At 51.9% G+C, this 22,379-nt stretch overlaps 2 protein-coding genes across 5 annotated transcripts in view; one reads left to right on the forward strand and one right to left on the reverse strand.

The window, feature by feature from the left end:
• Positions 1-2: 2 nt before the first annotated feature.
• Positions 3-15,217, forward strand: HPS4 (HPS4 biogenesis of lysosomal organelles complex 3 subunit 2). Of its 3 annotated transcripts, none has more exons than XM_069794516.1 (13): positions 3-193; positions 755-845; positions 1,407-1,550; positions 2,602-2,709; positions 3,084-3,200; positions 3,329-3,423; positions 5,071-5,143; positions 5,861-5,894; positions 6,538-6,634; positions 7,150-8,062; positions 11,200-11,332; positions 12,244-12,352; positions 13,882-15,217. In XM_069794516.1, the coding sequence occupies exons 1-13, from the start codon at positions 153-155 to the stop codon at positions 14,051-14,053; spliced, it is 2,127 nt and encodes a 708-aa protein (XP_069650617.1). In that variant the 5' UTR covers positions 3-152; the 3' UTR covers positions 14,054-15,217. The 3 variants fall into 3 exon arrangements, with proteins under 3 accessions (XP_069650617.1, XP_069650619.1, XP_069650618.1); XM_069794518.1 differs by lacking the exon at positions 3-193 and adding an exon at positions 1,656-1,729 and having other exon boundaries at positions 1,350-1,550; XM_069794517.1 differs by lacking the exon at positions 3-193 and having other exon boundaries at positions 1,350-1,550.
• Positions 15,218-17,309: 2,092 nt separating this feature from the next.
• The window catches only part of ASPHD2 (aspartate beta-hydroxylase domain containing 2), a 67,536-nt gene continuing 62,466 nt past the window's right edge, over positions 17,310-22,379 (reverse strand). For both annotated transcript variants that reach the window (XM_069794525.1, XM_069794524.1), the window contains 2 exons: positions 20,296-20,409; positions 17,310-19,072 (listed from right to left, as the gene is read on the reverse strand). In XM_069794525.1, coding sequence (XP_069650626.1) covers positions 18,963-19,072; positions 20,296-20,409 — 224 coding nt within the window. In that variant the 3' untranslated portion in view covers positions 17,310-18,962. The remainder of the gene's footprint in view (positions 19,073-20,295; positions 20,410-22,379) is intronic.

A 22,379-nucleotide genomic window follows, 5' to 3' on the forward strand; every position in this document is an offset into this window, starting at 1 on the left:
ACGTGCCGCTGTCATGGGACTGGCGGGCCGCCTCCCGGAAGCGGCGGCAGGAAGTCCGGCCCGCTCAGCCCCGGTGGCGGCGGGGCCCCGCCGAAGGGACTAGCTCCTTTCTCAGCTCCTCCTGGCGCGGCCGCCGTGGAGCCCCGACACCGATGGCCCGCCCTGCCGCGCCGGAGCCCGGCTCGGCGCCATGGTGAGCCCCTTCCCCTGGGCCTCCCGCTGCGGTGGCGGGGCTCTCCCGGTCCGTCTCCCCGGGGACGCCGTCGAGGAGACACCGGCGCCGCTCCTGCCCGGCCGAGGACCGCGGCGCTTCCCCGGGGGGCCGCGGGCCGTCCCGCGTGGTAAATGGTGCCCGGTAAACGCGCCTTTATGGGGAGGGCAAGGCTTCCCCCCCCCCCCCCCCCCCCCCCAAAGCAGCAGGTTGTGGGAACTGTTTGGACTGCGTGTGGTTAGTGCTTAATGATAATTATTCTCACTGATAGGAGAATATCTCACCAGTCCACATCTCCTTCCTCGTGTCTCAGCTGCAGAGTTGTAGAATCTATCTTAAACCCACAAAAGTGGTCAAATTTAATAGTATGGGACCCTTTTAGTGCTGTTTTCATGTCTAAACTCGGTGTGATTGGGTAAGAACCCCGTTTCACTTCATTTGTAGTAAGCATTTTATTGGCCTACCTGAAATAATAGAAAGGAGAGGGAGAAGCGTAACAATTTTCAAATATACAATCATTTTTACTAATGTTTTGGATTTTAGGTGGAATTACTTTTTCCTTTACGATGGTTCAAAGGTTAAGGAAGAGGGAGATCCTACAAGTGCTGGGATTTGTTATTTTTATCCTTCTCAGGTAATGTCTGCTTTTATTTCAGTGCCTGTAAAAGAGTGCCTGTGTTGTGAGTTAGTGCTGATATTCTGGTTCAGGAATGGTTGGGCTTCCAGGTGGAGCTCTGGATTAATTCTTATTTAGTATTCAAAAAAGTTTAAAGAAAACTCATGCAACTAGAACCAGGCAAATTGGAGTGGTGTTCCAGCCGGCTCAGTGTACAGAAGTCCTCGGGCTTCTGAAGCTGGGCACGGTGGTGTTGCACTCTGCTCCCTCACTGTGGGTTCTGGTCAGTGGAGTCATCCAGTGGAGTCCAGGTCTGTTCTGGTGATGTGAATAAATACACGTGAGGGATGAAAGTTCCCCTAAATAAGCTCTAGGCTCTTGTGCTGCCTGAAAAAAGCAATCCAATTATTTTTTTCCCTAGAAATTTGCCTGTGCTACTGCATTTGACTTATAATTGAATTGAAGTTATAATTAATTTTTATTAATACCTGAATACAGTAGTGATTTTTTTCCTTTCCCAAGTGCTTTTAAAGGCAGGGGGGCGGAAAAAAAGTCTGTCTTCCCTGCCTTCCTCGACAGACTCTCCCCGACCAGCAGGAACTGCTGTGTGGACAGATTGCTGGAGTGGTGCACTGCTTGACTGAGATTTCTGGAATTCCTCCAAGTCTCATTCGCCTAAGGAAGCTCAAGTTTGCGGTTGTAGTGGATGGAGACTATCTGTGGGTGAGTTCAAGAGATGTGGAGGCAGTCACAGACCAAAAACAGTGAGAGAGTCTGAACTACTGTATCAAATAGGGCTTTTTTTTTTGCTTTTTTTTTTTTCTTCAGGGCGTGGGCTGCACACAGATAGACCTGGGGAGAGCTAGGGTGGGAACTTGCAATGCACAACTTTTCATTGCAAGGTAACTTAAATTTTCTTTACTGCAGCTTGCAACTGTGTATCATGGCAGTCACTTGTTCCTGTTCACATGACAGTCAGCTGTTCCTGTGAAAAGTTTCATGTACCTCGTTTGTGTGTCCACACCCAACGTGTTTTCTTAAGATGTGCCTGGCAATGGCTGTAAAGCATTGAGCTCTGCATCATCATGTGTATCCCTGGGTTTCTGGCAATGGCTGGAAACAGGATTCCGTGTGCTGCAGTTATTAATAAGGACTTAGTCTCCCTGTTTGGTAGTCCAATTGTTCTTTCCTTCTAACCCTCAGTATTCCCTGCTGCAGAGCTTTGTCAGTGTCAACAGACATTTAGTATATAAAGAGCAGTGTGCAGCAGAGTCATGACGAAAATGCCCCAAACCATCCCCTGGAAACTGGGTTGAGACCAGTCAGACCTATTTAATAGGCAGTGCTGTTCAGACTCACTGGGCTCTCTCTGAGGCAGGAGGCCTGACGCTTCTGTTTCTCTTGGCAATTCAAAAACTAAATGAAGCATCTTCATCGCTGTACATAAAACAATTTGAATATTTTTAAGTACTTAGTTTCAGGAAAATGTTCTTAGCTATTAGAGCACCAAGCTAGGTCATCTAGCGTGGGAAGGGAGTGTGTCTAAAACGCTGGATTTCTGATAGCATTTATTTATCCTGTCTGTGCCAGGGCTCTTCTGTGGGTATTTTTGAATTTCCTTTTCATCTGACTTGTGAATCCGGGGGATGTTTGCCTGCCGCAGAACTGCTTGCATGCCTTTGATGCTCATTTGAAAGCGATAAGAGTTGTTCTCACCTGCTGTGCCTGGGTTTTGTCTGTAAACATTCTTCGTTCATGGCTTTCTGTATTGAAGGTTCTGGGTTGTGCAGTTGAGCTCCCTGATGTCAGCTGTAGACGGTTTCTGGAGCAGCTGATCAGCCTCTTCACCTTCTACAATGGACCTGTGCACCATGCATACATGGTAATTAAGATCAGCAGCCGTGATGTTTCTGCCTAGGAAGAGATCTTAAACACTTACCATATTGGCTGAGCTCTGCCCGGGCACACGCGTGCTGGCGTGTTCCCTTACACTGCCTTCCTACTTGCAAGGGTCAGAGCAAGCTCACGCATCAAAGAATTGGGACCCGGGAAAGTGTGCAGGCCCATCATCTTTATTGCACTGAGGTAGTCTACTAAGTTTCCTAGATGTTCAGTCTAAAGCAGTTTCCTCTATCTTCCTCCTTAACTTCACAAGATTTTCCATGTATAGGTACTGTCCCAGACTGATTGCATCTAATGTCCTGAATGCATTAAGGCCTGTGCAGTGACAGCTGTGTGGATTTTTGTTGTCTGCAGGCACTTTCTCGGGAGGAGCTGAGCAGGCAGTGGGACAGATATATTGAACATATCCAAAAAAACACCAGTGACCTCCACAAGATCTTCAATTCTCTCTGGAACCTGGACAAAACCAAGGTAAAAGCCTGTTCTCTGCAGTGTCTGGCTCTAGAGCTGCCTTAGTGCCAATGGTTTTGTGTTTATTTCCTGCATTGAGCATTTGCGAGAATTCTCTGGCCTAACTTCTTGTGGTTCTCCCTTTCTAGGTGGACCCCCTGCTTTTACTGAAAGCAGCTCTCATCCTGCAAACTTGCCAGCGGTCTCCCCATGTCTTGGCAGGCTGCATTCTCTACAAAGGCTTGTAAGTAACAAGGCATTACCTAAAGGGTTAAACTGCAAGTTAAATCTGCCCCTTCCTAGGGCTGTGCATCCAGGGAGCAGAGCAAGGGCACTAGCTGTACACACAGAGCTGCTGTTTGTTATTGGCAGGAACATTAATGCTTCAGGCAAGGTAATCCCTGTCTGCTGGTGTATTTCACAGAGGATGAATGGTTATTTGTGTTTATCAGTGGAAGAAATGGAAGCATGAAGAAATTAAAGGTTTGGGCTTTAGTAGTAATCTGCTGTCTTTATGATATTCAGCAGGATGTGAAGACTGAACTTCTTAGGCTTTTTAGGTGGAAGTCACCAAGAAAAAGAAAAATGTGTGAAGATTCCTCTTTCCCATTAGTGTTCTCTTTGCAGCCTTGCAAATATAGTGCACATGTGTGTCTGTATGTATTTTTGACTGACTTGTTGGCCAGGACCACTGTCTATACTGATAGACAGTGTGCAGAAGGACGAGCCAGAATTTCCCATGAGAAATGCTGGCTTCTTTCAATCGAAGATTAATCATAGCTGAAGATGCTGCAGATGTGGCACTGAACGACATCAAGGAAAGCCTCAAAGGTGGCCTTGAGAGACAGGAGGTGGGGAATCCTGGGAATTTCTTGGCAGTAACATTTAAGCACCTTCTTCCTTTGGCATAAACTGCTCCTGTAACACCTTTTATGAGCACTGGAAATACGCCACAATGTCTGCATCTTTCCAGGTCTGACAGAGGCAGGCCAGGCATTTTTAAGGGAGTGATCTCATACGTGCAAGCAGGGCACTGAGCATGAGTCACTGCAGCATCTTAAAGCTGGCGGCATGTTGTAGTGGAAGCGGACGTCTGACTTGAGAATGCAGTCTTGTCCTGTGTCTGCCTATCACCAGTGTGTGTGTCTCTATCGCTGGTCTGTCTGGTAGAGATCTTTTTTCACCAAATGTCATCAGAGTTCTCTGAACTCTGAATCTTACTACAACACTGCAAAGGGCTTTGTACCCGAGTTAAACTTCCCCTTCTTCAGAGTCTTTTGAGAATCTCCAGAATGTGGATCTCAACAAGACGTAAACGGGAAGACCAAGAATACCTTTGGAAGCCCTGTCCAAGGGGCCTGTGCTGCAGTACTTTGAGTGCTAGTCTTTCTGAATCTTCTCCACTGCCCACAGCTCTCCATGGGGTGGCAAGAAGCCTGTATGGATTGGTCTGTCTTAGGTCTTGACCCAGCAAAAACAGATTTGTTGGCCAAAAGTAAATACCAGCAGGCGGTTTTCCTGAGTTTGGAGTGGAACTGACCCAAAGGAAAGAAGATAACAAGAGTCCTGATGGTCACCCAGCTCATGTTCCTGTTGTGTGGGGATGTGTTAGCTCCAGCCCATGTCTGGGGTTGGCCCTTCAACCCTTGCAGAGTGTCTGGCAGGACCAGGAGAGGTGGGTGCGGTGGAACCCTAGAGACTCCCCCAGAGATCTCCCAGCTGTGAAATAGGGCCCTGCAGCACTGTCAGTTTTGCTCAGAGTAAAAGTAACAGTCTGGTGTGAGCATTACTGCTGGCTCTGCCTGTCCTGATGCACTGACTGACGGGAGTCTACGGCTGAGCTTCAGGAAATGACACTCTGCTCATGGATGACTTTGTTTTGTCCTTTTAGGATTGTGAGCACCCAGCTGCCACCTCCTCTCACTGCCAAAGTTCTTCTCCAAGGCAATGAGTCTCCAGGCCAGGTATGTTGCTAAACATGTTCCCCGTGTGCAGATACCCACTTGTAAGGATGTGGTGTGGGAGTTTGTGTCATATAAATCTTACATGTGCTGTTACGGGGAAGGCCAATTACTGATGCTGATGCTAAAAGCTTTTATTAGTTATGAATGAGTAAGGTTTCAAGACTTCTGCACTAGGAATTTGCTTTTTTTATGGTCTTTTAAGTTACTGAATTCATGAGTTCTCATCTATGTGGTGTTTTGATTATCTTTTTACCCAAGTTTAGGTATTTAGTGCTAAATTTACACACAATGAATGTCTGAAAGTGACAAATAGATCAATTTTCATTTGCATTAAAACTTGTCAAAAGTAATTATTTACATGGTTCAAGATCTACAAAAAACCAATCAAGAGCCGGATATGAAGAAGTCCTCTGCTCTTACTCTGGTTGAGTGAACCAAGCTTTTGTGCCCTGAGCAGGCAGTAATGGCAAATTGTGGTATATTTGTCCTTGCTTTCAGGTGTATTTTGGTTCATGGGGAGTCCCCTTGACTTTGAGGGCTACCTAAGGAAAAAATCACTGCCCAGCATGGTAAACCAGTCACAGCATTTGCTGAAGGGGATGGTTTGGGGTCTGCTGTAGTCACAGGGAGCCTGAGGAGGCTGGAAGAGGTGTCTTGGTGGCACCGGTGGCAAGCGTTGAGTCATGCCACAGAGCTGATTCTTGGCTTTTCTTTCAGAGTGAGCCTGGAGGTGAGGAGCAGCGGGAGCCTGGTGAGCATCCAGCTGCAGAGTACTGGTTGCCAAGTGCACAAGAGCAGCATATGGGCAGCCCTCTGGGGCTGCATTCTCTGCAGTGAGAGCATGAGCTGGTTCTCTGGGATTCACGTCAAAGCTCTTGCTGGATGCAGGAGTATATCCCTGAGGGTGTTGCTGCCACTAGTCAGCATGTGCCAGTGGGTGTTGTGTAATCAGAACTAGTTCCTTCCTTTGGCTAAGCAAAGGAGTTTGCTCTTTTGGGTTTAATTGTCAGTTCTGCAGATTCCCAACATGCCTGCTTTAATTCCAGTTACCCATGTGCCTACTTGGCCACTGATGGAGCCCTAAAAACAGATGGCTGATGCTTTCAGTCCAAACCTTCAGTTGTTGTTTTTGAGCATCAGTTTATAGATATTCTGCCAGGACAGTTAGGAAAAAAAAATAAAGCTAACGGAAAATTTAACTGTCAGGCATTAAGTGTATGAGGAGGATGGGAAAATGCTGCCTAGTCAGATGTGGTCAGTTTGTGGTGACCCAGGATACAGGATGATAGCATGCCTTCTCCTCCTGCAGAAGCCTTTGGGCTGATGGAGTCTGGCTTCTGTTTTTTATGCTGGGGCATGTTAATTTAATCCTCAAACCTCCTTTGCTCTTGCAGATTCTCCATTGCCGCACGGTGTCCGTATCATCCCTGTATTCCTAATGGAAGATGAAGTCTCAATGCTCCGAGACTTTCCAGTGGAGTGGATAACTAGGTAGGAAATCAATCTGATGCATAGAGAGGCTTGGACAGCAAGGGAGCTAACATATGGTGCTGTGTCCTCGCTAGCCATTGCTAATGTTTTCTCTGATACTAACTCAAACTCTGTCCTTTGGCTGTGTTGTGGTTTAACCCAGGACAGGGTGTTAAAGCCGCCTGAGGTCTTTCAGGCTGAACAAAATTTGTGGTGTCCGTATCTCTGTTGCGAAGCAGCCCAAAGCAGAACTGTTTCCCAAGACCCAACTGCGGTCTTCTGTTGTTTCTCAGCTCACAGTGCTGCCTTTGTGCTTTTTAAGTAAGGCAGTGACGTTCCTGGGAGTCTGCAGTGCAAGAGGCCCATGCTTTTCACCTGTGTTAGGCCTTAGCCATCCTTTTCTGAGGTAGATGCTCTTTGTAGCAGAGAATAGATCAGCTATTGAACACTACCAGGAGGTGATAGCATTACTACGTATGTAATGACTCCAAACAGATCCTACTCAGTAGTTTAATCAACTTGTCATCTCCCGCTAGGTCATCTGTGTCCCCAGCAAGCCCTAGAGGAGAGAAGAATGCTCTCTGCTCCCAGGCAGTTTCAGAATCAACAGGAGACCTGAATAATATCTCTGTGCAGGAGTCCCCTGAGCGAGCTTCAAGCACAGCTGCACCAGAAGATGCTGTGCAATCAGGCAGCCTTGCAAACACAGGCCCTTTGAAGGGCTTCCCCAAAATGGAAGCCAGTACAAAGAATTCTCCAACTGCAAAACTGAGCAGCCCAGACAGCAAAAGCTCAGAGCTCAGTAGAAAAGCATCTTTCCCATCAGAGAGAGACACGAAGCAGCTGTCAAGCCCTTCCACTCTCCATACTTCTGAGTATGCTCAAACTACAGGTCCATATCTGGAAGGTTTTTGCTTTCCAAACCCTTACACCCGGGAGCAGGAGAGTCAGAGCATGGGGAAATCTCTTGTGGACTATGATGTTGAGCAACACAGTTTCCAAAGTTATGCAGCCGGTGGCAGTCCGGCTATATGCTCTCCTGCCCAAGAGTTGAGCAGAAGGAAGGCAAGTGAACAAGACGAGCAAGGGACTCTGAGCCAAAATAGTGTCTCTAGAGAAAGCAGCAGTGCAGCTGGTGGCAATGTGCAGGGTTTGGATTGTCCAGCCACTGCTGTACAATCAGAGCTCCAAAGCAGGAGTCAGCTGCCAACTGTAGAGTTTCAGGAGAGTCTGCTCGGTGACCCAGCAGAGAACATGCACTGTCCCAGGAGCAGGGAGAGTGGCTGGCTGCCTCAGGTGGACAGTCTGGGAGCCCAGGCTGGTGTGGAGTCAGGCAAACAGTGCAAACCGGTTAAGATGAGCTTGTATGTTCACTGCATTAAGGGGCTTTTGCTCTCCCTGCTGGCTGAAGATCACCTCCGAGAGGACCGGAGCTCCATTGAAGATGTGGTAAGTGGGAAAGCTCTTCCACACCTGCACATACACTCACTGCTGCTTGGTGGTGGTGACAGGGGTTACAACTGAAGAGTGAGTGTTGGATCGCTGTTCCCATCTCTTTCCTCACCTGCTCTGTGTTGTGCAAGGCAAAGCCATTTGGCTTGGGGTTCATCACCACAACCAAAGCTACGTGGGAGGTTGTTTGCAAACGTCAGGCAGTGAGCCTGAGAGGTGAGAGCGTTGTCTCGCAGGCGACTCCTGTTGCCTGTTGTTGTCTGTCAGTGCCAGCGCCGGAGCAGAACGTGTAGGTGTGACCGTCAGACAGCCCCGCAGGCTGCCAAAGGCCTGTGCTGGATTTGGGATTTGCTGGGAAACCCTGTCAGTTTCACAGTGCTTTTTGGAAAGCAGGGTTTGTTCTCTGTTTAACCTCCACTTTGCATGTCACAGCTTCTCACTCTGGAAGCACCAGAGAGATGTGTCTGGCAGTGAGTCTCTGAAGCATTTCCTTTCTACGTGAAAGTCTGGCTGTCTGCGTCCCCAGCCTGCTCTCCCTGGCACTGCTCTCTAGGGGCCGGAGCGAAGGGTGCCATTTGGGCACTGCGAATAGGTGCTGTACCAGAGCAATCCCAAATTACTCTGCTGTGGGATTTGCTTCGGTGCGCAGGCTTCCCTGCCAAGTGGCACGGTGCAGCTAATGGGGCTGCGGGGGAAGGACATGCTGGCCCCCGGCGTTTCGCAGTGAAGCATTAGTCTGCAGAGCTGCTGCCTGGCCTCTGCTTTCCTACCAGGGAGCTGAGTCAAAGCTGCAGAGGCCTGTTTGATATGCCAGTTGCCATAGGAACAACCTAATTTCTTTAACTGTCGGACTGGAAGGTGGAGGGAAGTTCAGACTAATGCTGGCTCCCAGCATTAGCAGAGCCTCAAGGTTACTCCATTTACTTTCAAGCTCTGGGACTCAGAGGCTGTGGCTGTGACTGTGACAGCCCCCCCTCCCGTAAGCAGGGGGATGCCACCTCTGCACGGCATGTGAGGATTGGCGTGTCAGGGAAAGAATTGCTGCAAAATCAGCAGAGGCCAGGAGGTGCAGCCTTGGCATTTTGCGCCAGTCATGGCACGTGGCTCTGTCCCCTTTCTGCTCATTCCAAACAGGCAGCTGCACAACGGCTTCCTCTCTACCATGTCTTCTCTGGTTGCAGGGAGAGAGGGGGGTGCAGGCAGGTAGGAACTGATGCTCTTGAGAGCTGAAGGTCATCCTCATTGCAAAGGTACCCTCAGCTTCTCTGGGTTTCCTCTGGTTGCAGCTCTGGTCTAGCTGGCAGGCAGCGCAGCCCTGCTGTGTTCGGAGGCGGCGTGGTTCCCAGCAGCCCATGCAGCACCTGTGGTTGGAAACGAGCCTCTGCTCTGCTTCATGTCTGACCTGCTGTGAGAAGGAGCGTCTGAAGGATGTGGCTAGCGTGTGAAATGCCTTGTTGGGGGGGGAAGGTTAGCTCTGCTAGTGACACATTGTACGTCCTCCTCCCATCAAATGCCTGGGCAAGTCCAGCAGTGGGCCCAGCCTGGCTCAATTTGTCATTCAGTTCATTAAGTCTCAAGATCAACTGCCTGATGCTGGTGCACCACATTTCAGTTGATTTTACTTTATGTATTGCCCTGGGGTTGGCAAAGCCCTGTTCCATTCACATTCCTCTTTTTCCCAAATATGCTGCTTCCATCTCGCGTACTCCTGCTTTGGATCTCATCTTAGCAAAACTCTACTTTCACACAGCTTGGATTTTGACTGTGATTAGGTTCTCCTGACTACACCCTTCCTCTGGGTGCAGGTGTTTGTTATCTCTTAGGAGAGATGCACTGCATGTCCTGTCATCCCAGGAGGAAGAGTGTTGTTCGAGGAGGTAAGAAATGGGCTCTGCTGCTGGCATCATGGTGGATTTGTGGCGTAACCTCAGTTTTTCTGTTCCTTTGTTTATCTGTAGATTAAAAATGACCCTCAGCTCTCAGAGATGTCAAAGCTTCGTTATAATTAATGTTTGTTGAATGCTTTGAGGCCCCTGAATGACACCAAAGAAGGGTAAAATATGCTACTTGTGGAGCTGAGAACAGCAGGCAGTACTGATCATCCATCTAGGATGGCAGTTTCCAATACAGGCTTTCCCTGCAGAGCAGGAGGCTTTGGAGGCTTTCAGGATCGCTTCCTGCCTGTCTTTAGGTCTTATCCCTTCATTTCACTGCACAGAAAAGAAAATCTGCTCCGTGACCAGGGAGGTCAAGGGTAGGCCAAGCTCTGCCATCCTGCTGAATGGAGACTTGATCCTCTCTGTGGCAGAGGAGAGCACACGGGCAGGCTGGAGGATTATGGAGTTAATCTTCTCAGCACTGCTGGAGGGTCCCTCAGCCCTGCCTGCTGCCTGGGAGCCTCAGCATGGCCAGGGCAGTTGGCTACTGAAAGTCCAGTCAGCAAAACAGCTTGGCTTTCATGTTAGTACATTGTTGTGTGAATCCTTTGCTCTGTGCCAGGCCTGTTGTTACCCCACAGGTGAGGCTATTTCCTTGGCTTTTCTGTTTTTTCCCCTCTGGTGATAGCCCAGTGCCTGCAGTCTGCAGCTGGCCAGAAGCTCAGCACGGAGGCTGGGTGCCCATTAGAAGACATACTCATGTGTTGAGAGGGTGCTGTGGGAAACGCTGCAGGCAATTAAATCCAGCCCAAGCATGTAAAGCTGCATCCTGTATTGTACTGTCTGGTGTAATAAAGGCTGGTAAGCAAAGGAATATTCCTTGCTGCAGCTGAAAGTCATGGCCAGAATGTGAAGATGAGCCCTGGAGAGTAATGTTTGATGGTAAATTAATGGAGTCTTGCATGTTCTTGTAATTAATAGCATCAGGTGGTTTAATGGCTTATTTTCAGGTTGGAGTGCTCTTTTTCTGAGTCCCCATCTCACTGACTTGTAAGCTGGGAGGCTCATCTGCTTTCCTGTGCCCAGGTTTCCCAGCCATTCCTGGTGGGAGCCTGGGCAGCAGCAGCAGAGCATGGAAGGGTCCAGTCCCTCTGTTACTGACATCGGTCACCCAAGCTCCCTCCAGTACCTCCTTGGAAGCCTAGGTAAAGCAGGGCTTCTACTCTAACACTTGCCTTTTTTTTGCCCTGTCTGCAGTACCACAGCAGTCTGGCTTCTCTAAATGGTCTTGAGGTTCATCTGAGGGAGACTCTGCCCAAAGACTCCTCATCCTCAGCCAAGACAACCTACAGCTTCACTCACTATGACTGCATTCAGAACGTGCTCACAGGTAAGCCTTTGTCTTCTGGAACAGCAGCCACTTCGGAGGACGGAATGAGAACAGGGTTTATGCTAACCTTTTCTCATGCTTCAGACAACTTTTCAGAAACATTGCTTGCTGTAACTCTTACAAAATAGCCTGGATATAAGGCCCTATTGAGGAAGCTTTGTGTTTTCTGAGTTTATAATCTGCTGAAGGCTTGTTGATCACTTTGTTTGGATGAGAGCCAGAGGCTGCTGGGAGATGGAGCAGCTGCCACTGGCTCTTTGCTTGGAATGATGTTACTTGGGCTTCTGCTAAAGGCTAAGTCTGAGGACAAGACTCAACATCCTCTTCAGACCCACCCACCCGCCCTCCCTCCCCCCAACTTCATTCATTACACCCTGGTGTGATGCCTTTTGACCCGCTGTACAATAGAGTGTTTGTCAGTCCTTTCTGGCTACGAGAAGCAGGAACTGGGAACAGGTAGTAGCCAGCAGTTTGGAGACTGCTGCCCTGGATTGATGGGTAGACCATCAACATGCAGAAAGCCCTGTGCATGTATTGCCTCAGTTCATTCTAATGTTTCTCTTTTTCTGGCAGCCTCACAGGCAGTGTCCCACCTCTCTCTGTCTTAGAAGTGCTTTAGGAAAAGAGACAAACCCCAGTGATTCTTGGTAACCCAGGTCTCAGGCCTTCTTGTCACCCCTGTGGGGTGGGAAGGTACACTGGGCTTTTTGTTTGTGCATGGCTGAGCATGGTGCAAGCTGCTGACTAATTTAATTGAAGTGATGCTGGAGCTTAGGCTGTCACCCAGTCTCTGTTCTGTAGATATCCAGGGTGTGTGGGAGAGGTTCACAGCCTTTTCCTGCTCAGTAAATGGGGGCACACTCCTCTGTAGAGTGGGCTGTTAACACACACCCCTTACTCCTCTTCTGCAGCCAACCTGCCCCATACTGCTGGCCCTCTGGATCGGCACTTCCTGAGAGCTGCTACGCTGATCCACTCCGACTTCAACCAGCTTCCGACTGCTTCAGAAATGATAATTAGGTAAGGTGTGCTTATAACTCCCTCCTCTTCCAGGCACAGGAGTGCTGTGTGGCACACAGAATAGGCAGAAGGGGGAACCCCTTTTCTAAGCCTGGCTGAGGTTTGGCATGCATTGTAGGCCCACCGGTGTGGGCTACTTAATATTGTGCCTGCAATGTGATCTGGGTGTTGAGAGGCTAGGATGGCACCAAGGCAAGTGAACTGAAGGCAAAATGAGTTGTGCCACAGGTTTGGATTAAGATATAATTAGCTAGAGTATTGCCGGTTCCTGGCACCATAAGGTTCTAAGATGCAGTTTTAAATATAGCTGTTCCTAATGAATTTGTGTCTCGGCTGGGAGCCAAAGGCGCCCAGAATTGGCAACCTAGATTTTGTTTTTTTGCACGGCTTGTTGGGTTGGAAACACACTGTAATGTGCGTGGCAAACTCAATTGTAATGCGCCAGGCAAGATGGTCTTATCACAGCCAGAGCCCTTCCACACAGCTGTGGCTAAAGCTGATCTTGTGCTACAGCACTCCCCCCATTCCTGTAGCTGATCTCAGGGAGGATGGTGATGTTGTGAGTGTGCAGAGATTCTGCTTGCTTGGCCATGCTTGTTTGTCCAAAACATGATGAAATAAAGATGCTTCTGGGAATTACACTGTTTCACTTCTCTGACACAGCTTGCCAAGGGAATGTGAATCATACACTTCAATGCTGGAGAGCTCCTTGTTTAGCATTAGTTTGACTGGTTCCTTAAATCCTATATCAGCTAAGCTGGCATATTCTGTGTTGCCCCAAAAAAAGCAACTCCATGTGTGAATCAGACTGAGTAACAAGATGACTAAAACTGCTTTCTTTTATGGAGAGTTGTCACACAAGGGTGTCAGCAAACATATCAGTTGCTTTTTTCCTCTATCAAGGAGGAATACAGAGTCCTTTGCTTTGCTCCCTGCCAGCCCTCTTGCAGGTAAATACTGAGTGGTGGTTTTTAATCAATGACTTGAGCTTTTACGGTTACAGTATCTGACTATCGTCTGAGCTTCATCACACATGTGACTAAATAACCTCGTATGATTCCTGCTGCAAGGGTGCTGTGCTGGGATTTGCTTATGGACAGCAGCAGCAGTGAGATAGGTTCCTCCAGGAAGGAAGGAATGTTAGACACAAGGAGTGTTTAACTACTGGCTCTCGATGTACTGGGCTGGTCTGCCAGCAAGGGAAATTCTCAGAGGATGGCCACACGCATAGGTGTTAATGCTGCTGAGTCAGTCACAGAGGATGAGGCATATGACACTTTTTCTTTTAGGATGCCAGGACCCGTGAGAAGGAGGGTCTGGTTTCCTGTGGCCTTCTGGCAATGGATTGCAGGGTTTGGGTGCCCATTTTAGCTCTGTGTTCCTTTGCTCTGCTGAGAGAGACCTAAAAGTCCCTCTCAATAGCTGGGAGTCCAGTGCTGCAAGCACCCCAATGCCCAGCCTGGTGAGTTGAAGTGGATCTTGCACAAAGCTGTAAATCCTGACCACTGCCTACTCTTCTGCCCCATTAGGAATGCCTCCACAGCTGTGTACGCCTGCCGGAACCCCGTCCAGGAAACCTACTTCCAGCAGCTGGGTGCTCCACACCGCAACTCGGGTGTTCCCAACCCTCATGACAGTGCATTCAGCTTGCCGAGCAAGGCTAAGCAAAAGTTGCTGAAGCATGGGGTGAACCTGCTTTGAACTGATGCACTGAGGCAACACATCTCAGCCCATGCTGAAAGTTAGTTCATCTCCAATAAGTAAAGTCTCAAAGCCACTTATTCCGTAGGAGGCATGAGGCTCTGTGCTACATCTATGGGGTCTCCAGCCTGCCTTGGCCCAAGGAAGGGGCACTCCTATTGCTCTGTTCCTGCAGCACATTTTGTGCTAGTGAAGGGTATTGTTGACATTAGCACTTACCAAAGACTGAAGATAGAAAATAGCTGTGTTGGGGTGCTTGGTTTACATTGGCTCTAGGACTGTTCATGGTGCTCTGCCACCACAGGCAGAGACTCCTGGGGTGCCTTCACCTAAAGTAAAACCTCTTATTGCTCTAAGCTACATAGACACTGGGCTACTGGGCTGTACTGGCTTTCAGAGATGTCAGTCAGACACTGCCTCTGCCTGGAGTTCTGTGCCTAAACTTGCCCTGGTCAGACTTAGGCTTTGTTTATATCTCTTAATCTATAGAAATGATCCCCTGCCACGGCATAACGCCTTACCTTGATTAACAGAGCCTGCATCTTCTCAGACTAACTGGAATGGAACAAGTGCTGCAAAACTCCTAATCCTCCTACAGGTGCTGTCAGGAGGTTTTTATACCGTAGCTGAATCTGAGAGATCCTTGTCCCTCCACGCCTGCCTGATCAGTGACTGTGCAGCACAGCACTGCCTTCCCCGTTGCCCACCAACACAGCTGTAACCTGCCAGCCTCTCACAGGGGCTGTGGTGGTGGTGGTATGAATGCACTGCACCTCCTGCCTGCTCCTCAGCCTTCTGCTTCCTTCCCTCGCTCCTGCTGGAGGACCTTGTTTCATCTCCTTGCTCTTGCTGCTCAATTTGTCTACATTCTGTTGACAGAAAAGGCAAGTGACAGCCCCTTAAGCTAATGGGACCAAAGAGGCCTTGTAGCCCCTCGGCAGCTGTTCTCTTTCTGCTCAGGCAGACGGTGTGTCCCCTATCAGTGCCTGGCTGGGGGGGGGTTGGTGGTGACGGCTGCTTAGACCCGAGTGATGGATACCTGTGTCTGACTGTGCTGTGTGTTTCAAAGCCTGCTGCTGTTATGTACACACGCATCACTGTGACTGTGAAAATAAAAGAGTCTCCAAGACTCACCTAAGCACTATGTCAGCGGCCAGCATCCCACTTACTGCTTGGTTGTCATGTTTGTGATTCCTGGTGTGAGGGTTTGGGGTTGGGTGACCTGTTAGCTCACTGCTGAGGGCAAGTTCCTGCACAGTGGGGTTGAACAGGCAGTGCCTGTTGCTTCCATCACTCCTGCAAAAAGTAGCTACTTGTCGGGGTCTTAGAAGATTTGGAACGTAGATGTGTTACGGGCTTTACCGTGAAATGGTGAGCAGAGTTGTGTCAGTGTTAGGAGGGCATCCCCAGGAGCTGGACACAGTAAAATCACCATCGTCACAGCTTCTTGTTCCCCTCTGCCAACTGCTAATGCCCAAAGTAGCTCTGCCGTTGCAGGGCTCCACTGCAGACCTTGAATAGGAAATTCGGTGGAGTCCAGAGGAAGAGCCAGCTGCTTGCTCAGGGGGTGGCTGGGCAGATTGCCATCTGGCTTCCAGCACTGGCAGTTGAGGAGGTGTTTCAGCAGCAGGAGAGCTGTATGGCACTGCGCCCTGCTGCTGCTGTCCTCCTCGTGGGGACTATAGCAGTGATGCTACTCTGCACTAAAGTACTATCAGTTGCCTGTCGGCTAATGGCAGTGTAGATGTGAAACCTCCTTGGAAAGCCTGAACTACAGCCATCCAGGAGAACTCCAGCCTTGGCGATACCCACACGAAAGGGGGCACAGAGTAAGGCACTGCTTCCCTGAATTATGGACAAGCTGCTTTGGTTCTGGAGTGCAGCAAAGAGAGGCATCATGTAGGTGAGGGATGAGGTGGTGGGAGAAGGCAAGAAGGAAAGATGGTCGTGTGCTCCAGCCCTCTTGTGATGCTCTGGGCTCCTCTGACATGCTGAGCCAAAGAGGCTCCCGCTGTTAGATGCTGCTCTGTCTGCCTCCTCTCTGCACACTCAGCAGCCCTGATCCAGGTTCCCTCTGTGATGCTCAGGAGGCAAGGAAGCCTCGGACTGCCAGAAGGAGCAGCGAGACAGCAGGCAGGGCTGTGAGGCAGCTCCAGACTGCTCTGCTCCCCCAGGGGAGATCCTGCTGTCTCCTAACTAGGTGTTTTGGGAAGTGGTTGTGTGCTCTATCAGGAAACATGAAGAAGTTGAAGGAAAAGCCTGAGAGGGACAGGAGGGAGTTTTGGCACAGCAGCAAAGCACAAAATAGATGCTTTTGCCTGCTGTCGTCAGGAATCTTCCACTACAATCTGCTCTGCCGTCTGTTGGCAGTGGAACAGCTGGGGCGGCTTCATTCCCTTTTGCTTCTTGAACTGCATCTGGCCACCAAGACCTAATTCTGTCCTTTGATTGTTAAGAGGAAGGTTGTCTTGGAGTAGTACAGCAATGAGCTCCAGGCCCTTGACTTAATGGTTGCATTGTAGAGAGGATATTTAAAAATTGGTCATTTCAAGTATAGCAAGATGAGGAGCAGCTGCCGCACGGGCTGTGTCCTGCCTGAGCGCATGAGAGTGCTGCTAACGAGGGCCAGGGGCCTCCCGGGGGGGCGATTTCTTGCATTGCCAAGCTGCCTCTGTGCTCGGGGTGATGTTGGGCACTGGCTTTTGGGCGGCTGGGCAGGAATTGAGTGGCAGTCCAGCACCCTCCACCTGAGAGCTGCTCCTGAAGCTGCCTGCTGCCTTTGATGCGTCAGTGCAGGCAGCTGGAAGCATTTTTCCAAAATGGTTTGTTTGAAGCCTCTCCAGCAGGCTGGTGGCCCTGGTGCGGAGCCTGGACGCAGGCAGCACTGCTGTAACCTATGGGCTCTTCATGCTGCCTGGCTCTGCAGGGCCTGGACCGGAGGGGTATGGCAGATCCTGGGAGATGCAAAGCAGATATTCCCTGCGCTCCTTGTCAGCGTGGGCTGCGGGTGAACTCCAAGCCAGGGAGGCTGTATCTGGTCAGGACACAAGTGCCACGGGGGTGGGTATTTTAAAGCACTACCCTTGCACACCGTATCACTTGCAAACTCAGCCTGGGCCCATCCCCTCCTGCTTCTCCAGCGTGTTTTTCTGGACCAGCAGCTGGCTGAGCTGCTGGGGCCAGCTGGCGTGAGCAGGACCCAACACCTCAGTGTTTTGCTTGACCCTGGACTAGTTACACCAGCAGGCAGAGCCCGTTCTGTTTTCAGCACAACTGTTTATTGATAATCTTTGCTTATCCACTGTATGAATGTTACCAAACTGTTAAGACAGTTACCAAGCCAGCCTGCTTCCTCAGGGTCTGGTTCCAGGTAGTCAATGCGTGTAGAAATCATGCACTTCAGATATTCTGTAACAAGACAGGTGTAAAAAATATCTCGAATGTATTTGAAATCTCTGCCTTATCTTGCAATCTAATCACTGAAAAATCTGTAAAGAAATCGTAGGGGAGCGGGGCTGCGTTCCCTCCCGGGCAGGGCGCAGAGGCGAGCGGTCCCCAGAGCTGTGCCGAGGCCACCGAGCCCGGCGCAGCCGCTTCCTAACCAGAGGTGCAAGGACAGCGGTGAGCATCCACGACATGCTGTGCTTCACGTGTAGCATGTTATAAACTGTACGGTGGCTCTGTACCCTGAAGCCCCCAAACAAACCCTGGATGCTGGGTGACTTCAGGAAAAGCGTGTTGGTTGCTGGGCCGGCAGGAGTCCTGGGGGGTGGAGGGCTCATTCCTTGGGCTGCAGAATTAAACACCCCCTGCTTTTGGAAACCTTTCCTTTGCTGTCAGGTACGCGTGAGCTGCCTCTCTGTACACTTGCCCTGGCTCGAGGAAAGGAGATCGAGCAGCAGAAGGAAGCGTGACCTCCTTTCTTCCTTGGCCTTTGTTTTACAGACAAACAAAAGCCCTGCGCTGCATTCCCAAACAGTGTCCCTGCCCCTGCAGGGGCTTCCCAGCTTGAGCTGTGAAAACCGAAGGTTGCAGATAAAGCAAGGAGGGGATTTAGCAATTGATAACGCCCTTGGTCAGATTAAAGAGCAGGGCTCAATGCGTGCTGTCCCCTCGACAGGGTGTACGTCAGGGTGCTCCTGGGCTTGTTGCCTTGTTGGGGCTGGGGGCACCCGCAGCTGCGAGGGCAGATGGTGTCCTGCTCTTCTCCCTGCCCCTGCGGCAAAAAGGTTTTTCGCAGCGGGAGGGCTGGGGAGCCATGTGCCGGGGCCCTGCTGGCATGCGAGGGAGGAAGCAGGAGCCCCTGGGCTGGTGGTGCAAGAGCTCTCTGCGGGCAGAGCGCTGCGCTGCCTGCACCGCCCCATCTGCCCCAGCCTGAGCAGTCCCTGCCCAGGGGGTGCGTTGTGCCCGCTGCAGCCCCTGGTGTCTGTCCGTCCATCTGGGGACTGCAACCAGGACAGGGGCAGGCTGAGCGCAGTGCTGGGCTGTTTGGCTGGTTTGCTGATTTGTGTGTGTGTTGTTTTTTTTGATGACCACGAGAAGTTTTACATTATTACATTCAAACAAACACCCTTGGTTTTGTTACTCTACTTCTGAACACCGCAAAACACAGTAGCAACATAACACATACGAGAGTGGTGCTGCAGCTAACCACGGCAGGAAGGCGATGTGCTGTCATGTTGGAAAATAATCCCTGAAGCCAACGATGGAAGGAAAGAGATGGGCGTTGATACACATCACAGTTTCCATTTACAAGAGCCCCGGGAGGGAGGACCGCGAGGCCATGTGCTGGGAGGAAGCTTCCAGTGCGGCAGGCGTCCACGTGCGGCGCTGGACCCGCTGTGGAGCTGAGCCAGCATGGCTGCCTGCCTGCCGGCTGCCCTCGAACCCATGACACCGGGCAGCGCCATCATCGTCCTGGGGCAAAGATGAAGTCAAGGGCTTGGCGCTCCGCGGCAGCGACGTTGGGGTGCCACAGGTCCACCATGAAGACCACGCGGGGACCCTCCTCCGGGGAACCTGGGTGGGATGCAACCAGGGGGTGAGGCTACGCTCCCATGGGAGAGACCAGTGCTCGCCCTGGTGCATGGGTGATGGGCTCCACCCTGGGAGGCTGCAGCCTGCACCCCGGCAGAGCGTGCAACCAGTAGCAGGGGCAGCCTGCAGCTGCACTGGGCACCGGGGAGGCGTCTGCGCAGTGCAACCCCAGTAAACACCTGAACTGCTGCTTACTGGGAGCCCCGTGCCTCCAGCAGCCAGCACCAGGCAGGGTCCTCCCTGCCAGGGCTCCAGGGTCACTTTGGGCAATCAGACCTGAAGGTTTCCCGCTGCAGGGCAGCAGGCACCATGCTGAGCTCACCCTCCTTGCAGCTGCGTCTCAGAGCTGTGCAGGGAGCTGCTGCTGCATATTCCAGCCTTCCCTGGCCCCGTGGCTCTGCACTGAGCTGCGCTTCCCAATCCCACAGCAGGGTTGATGTGGGAGCAACAGCTTTTGTTCTCCCACTCTCTTCACATGCTCCCCTGCGTAAAACAGCTCTGCTTGATGCTTTTATGCCATCAGTGACTAATGCCGGTTAATCCAGGAGAGCTGAAGGGGAACAGCCTCCGTCAGCGATGGAGAGAGGCAACAAAACAGGCCAGCGTGAAGCTTTTCCTCCCTGCACGGGAGACAAAGGTGCCTCTGGCACGTCAGCACTGAGCTGCTGCCTTGCAACGGGGCCGCTGCAGCCAGCAGTGCTGCCGCGAGCAAGGGCGAGAGGATGCTGAGGCTGTCAGCATTGGAGCTGGAGCTGCCCTGCAAAGCTCTAGGGGACGAGGGAAGCCTTTCCGTGCTGGCTGCCGTGGCAGGGAGAGGATCACCGGGCCCCGTGCCGGGCTGGCAGTGCTGTGGCAATGCTGGAGGGCTGCAGGCAAGTCAGGATGGGAGCAAGCCCTGGGGCAGGCTGAGGAGGGGACTCCAGGGGCTGCACTGGGATGCTCCACCACCCTGAAGCAGCATGGAACATGCATGATAGGCGAGCCCCACCGTGCCAGGAACAGGGCTACTGCCCTCCCTGGTGCAAGCCAAGGGCAGCAGCGGCGTAACCCCCACGGGATGCAGGTGCCTCCAGTCCTGCAGACGCCTTGGCAGGAGAAGGGACTGGGCGCAGTCATCCTGCCTGCCCGCTCCTCCCTGGCCCCCCAGCACTGGCGTCAGTGTGAGATGAGAACGCGAAGCCCCACGAGCTGCACGTAGGGCTTACCTTCGTGAAACGCCGTGTGCAGGAAGGAGTCGTCGAAGAGCAGGCAGCGGCCCTCAGCCCAGCACTGAGGCTCGCCCCCCACCACCAGCTCGCAGTTGCTGGGCGTCTTCAGACCTTCAGGCACAAAGAGAGGGGACAGGGAGGGTCAGGCGGTGCTGTGCTCCCTGCAACAAGGGAGCAGCCCTGAAACGCAAATGGCGAGCTCCATGCGAGCTCCATTGCTGCTGCCAAGGGGTTGCTTCCCTCCAGAGAGCAGCAGCAGCAGACACTGCGCTGAGGTCAGCGCATGACAGAATCCAGGGTTCAAAACGTGCACAAAGCTGGCACTGCATTTGCAAGCTGAACTCTGAGCCTGATGCAGCCCAGCCCCTGCCTGCTCCCTTGCCCACTCCCTCCTGCCTGTCTCATCCCCAGCTGCTGCAGGGTACCCCCCTGCAGTCGCTCGCTGTACCCCAACAAGCTCAGAGTGGTGGGCACTCTCTTTTCTATCTGGAACAGCTGCCAAGTCCCCAGAGCCCACAAACACAGGGTGTACATAGGAAGCCAGTTTCCTGGTGCATTTTCTAGCTTCAGGACCAAAGGCAGATCCTGCCCTCTCCTTCCTCCAGTTCCACTGCGATTACCCTGTGCACCGCAAGGCTGGGGTAGGAGGAAATGCTGCACTGGGACTCAAGGAATGGGCTCAGTTCCTGGCTCTGCCACAAGCTCCCTATTTGACCTTGCATCACTCAGCACCTGCCTTACCACTCAGTCCCCCACCTGAGATGCTGCCACACGGTGACTTGCAAGGACAGAAATTCACGGGAGGGTCACAAAACCCTTGTAGGTAAGAGGCTCTGTGAAGGCCACAGGAGCGAGGACAATCCTAGAAATAAAATGGGTCTTTTCCTAAAATACTAGTGCAAGTCAGGCCCATTTGATGAGGGTCGATCCCATCACACCCTGCAGCAGGAACGTCACCCCCCCACAGTGCCAGGGACCGCTGGAGCTGGTGCAGAGTCAACCTGCCCCGAGGATGCAGCCATGGCAGAGAAAGGGGTCAGGGCTCACATGGCTTGCAAACGGTAACGATGCAGCAAACGAGCAGGAACGGATCTCACAGCAATGCCAAAACCAAGCAAGCGCAGCAGGGACTCCCAGGTGCCCACGAGAGCTGGAAGCGCAAAAAGCCGCTCTGCTTTTCTAACGGGTGTTTCAAAGCCTACAAAACCCAAAGCCATTTCCCTGCACAACGGCCTCAGCTGGAGACTCTCCAGCTGGAAAGGGGGGGCCGAGCAGCCGGCGGAGGCGGCGGCCAGCAGCGCGCAAACCTTCCATCGCACCCGCACCCCTTCCATCGCACCTGCACCCCTTCCATCGCATCTACACCCTGGGGAACGCTGCCCTGTCCCTTGGAGGGGCAGAGCTGGTGCCTGTGCTTGGCCCTGTGCATTCAGCAGAGCAGTAAACAGGGTTGGGGTAAATCCTAGAGAGCGACTCGGCTATGCTGACAGCTGTTCTGTCTTTTCAGAGCAAGCTGGCCTGAAAGGGCTGTTTGGCTCTTAAATGCGTCCGTGCCCTGAGCACAGCAAGAACCAAGTCCCCAACACCGAGGTGGGGATGTCAGTGAGTGCATGAGCAGCCCATCGGTGTGCCCCAGGCACAGCGCTGTGTCCTGGCTGGAGGGCCAGCAGCCGTGGAGCAGATTGAGCTGGAAAACATAGAAGGACAAGGGAATGATCCGCATCACTCGTCTCCCTGGGGCGGGCGTGCTCCAGCTGCAGGGCTGGCCTCAGCTCCACACTGCTGGAGCAGGGTGCATTTGAGCCAGCCTGGACCTCGCCTCACTGCCCCCCTCCCAGGAACCACTCTCAGCCCCTTGCAAGGAGAGCACATCTCCCCAGCACTTTCTCCCAGAGAAGGGGGAGAGCTGGCGGATGGGCGGTGGGCTGCCTCCTGGCACCAGCGAGGGAAGGTCCTGGCTCCCCAGCGGCTCCCTGGGCCTGGAGAGCTCCTCAGATCAGCTCTGAAGACTGATTTCCATTCTAAATAAATGGCCAGTCACCGCCTGAGTGTGTTTACCCAAGAGGAGTTGGCTGAACAAG

Source organism: Haliaeetus albicilla, chromosome 10, assembly GCF_947461875.1.
Source record: "Haliaeetus albicilla chromosome 10, bHalAlb1.1, whole genome shotgun sequence".
Lineage (NCBI taxonomy): Eukaryota > Metazoa > Chordata > Aves > Accipitriformes > Accipitridae > Haliaeetus > Haliaeetus albicilla.

What these genes read in the sequence shown, in the direction of transcription:
- HPS4 (XM_069794516.1), top strand. Translation starts at nt 153, where the DNA reads ATGGCCCGCCCTGCCGCGCCGGAGCCCGGCTCGGCGCCATG. An exon ending in GAGCCCGGCTCGGCGCCATG is followed by an intron (nt 194 to 754) that starts GTGAGCCCCTTC and finishes TTTGGATTTTAG; the next exon opens with GTGGAATTACTTTTTCCTTT. An exon ending in CCAGTGGAGTGGATAACTAG is followed by an intron (nt 6,635 to 7,149) that starts GTAGGAAATCAA and finishes ATCTCCCGCTAG; the next exon opens with GTCATCTGTGTCCCCAGCAA.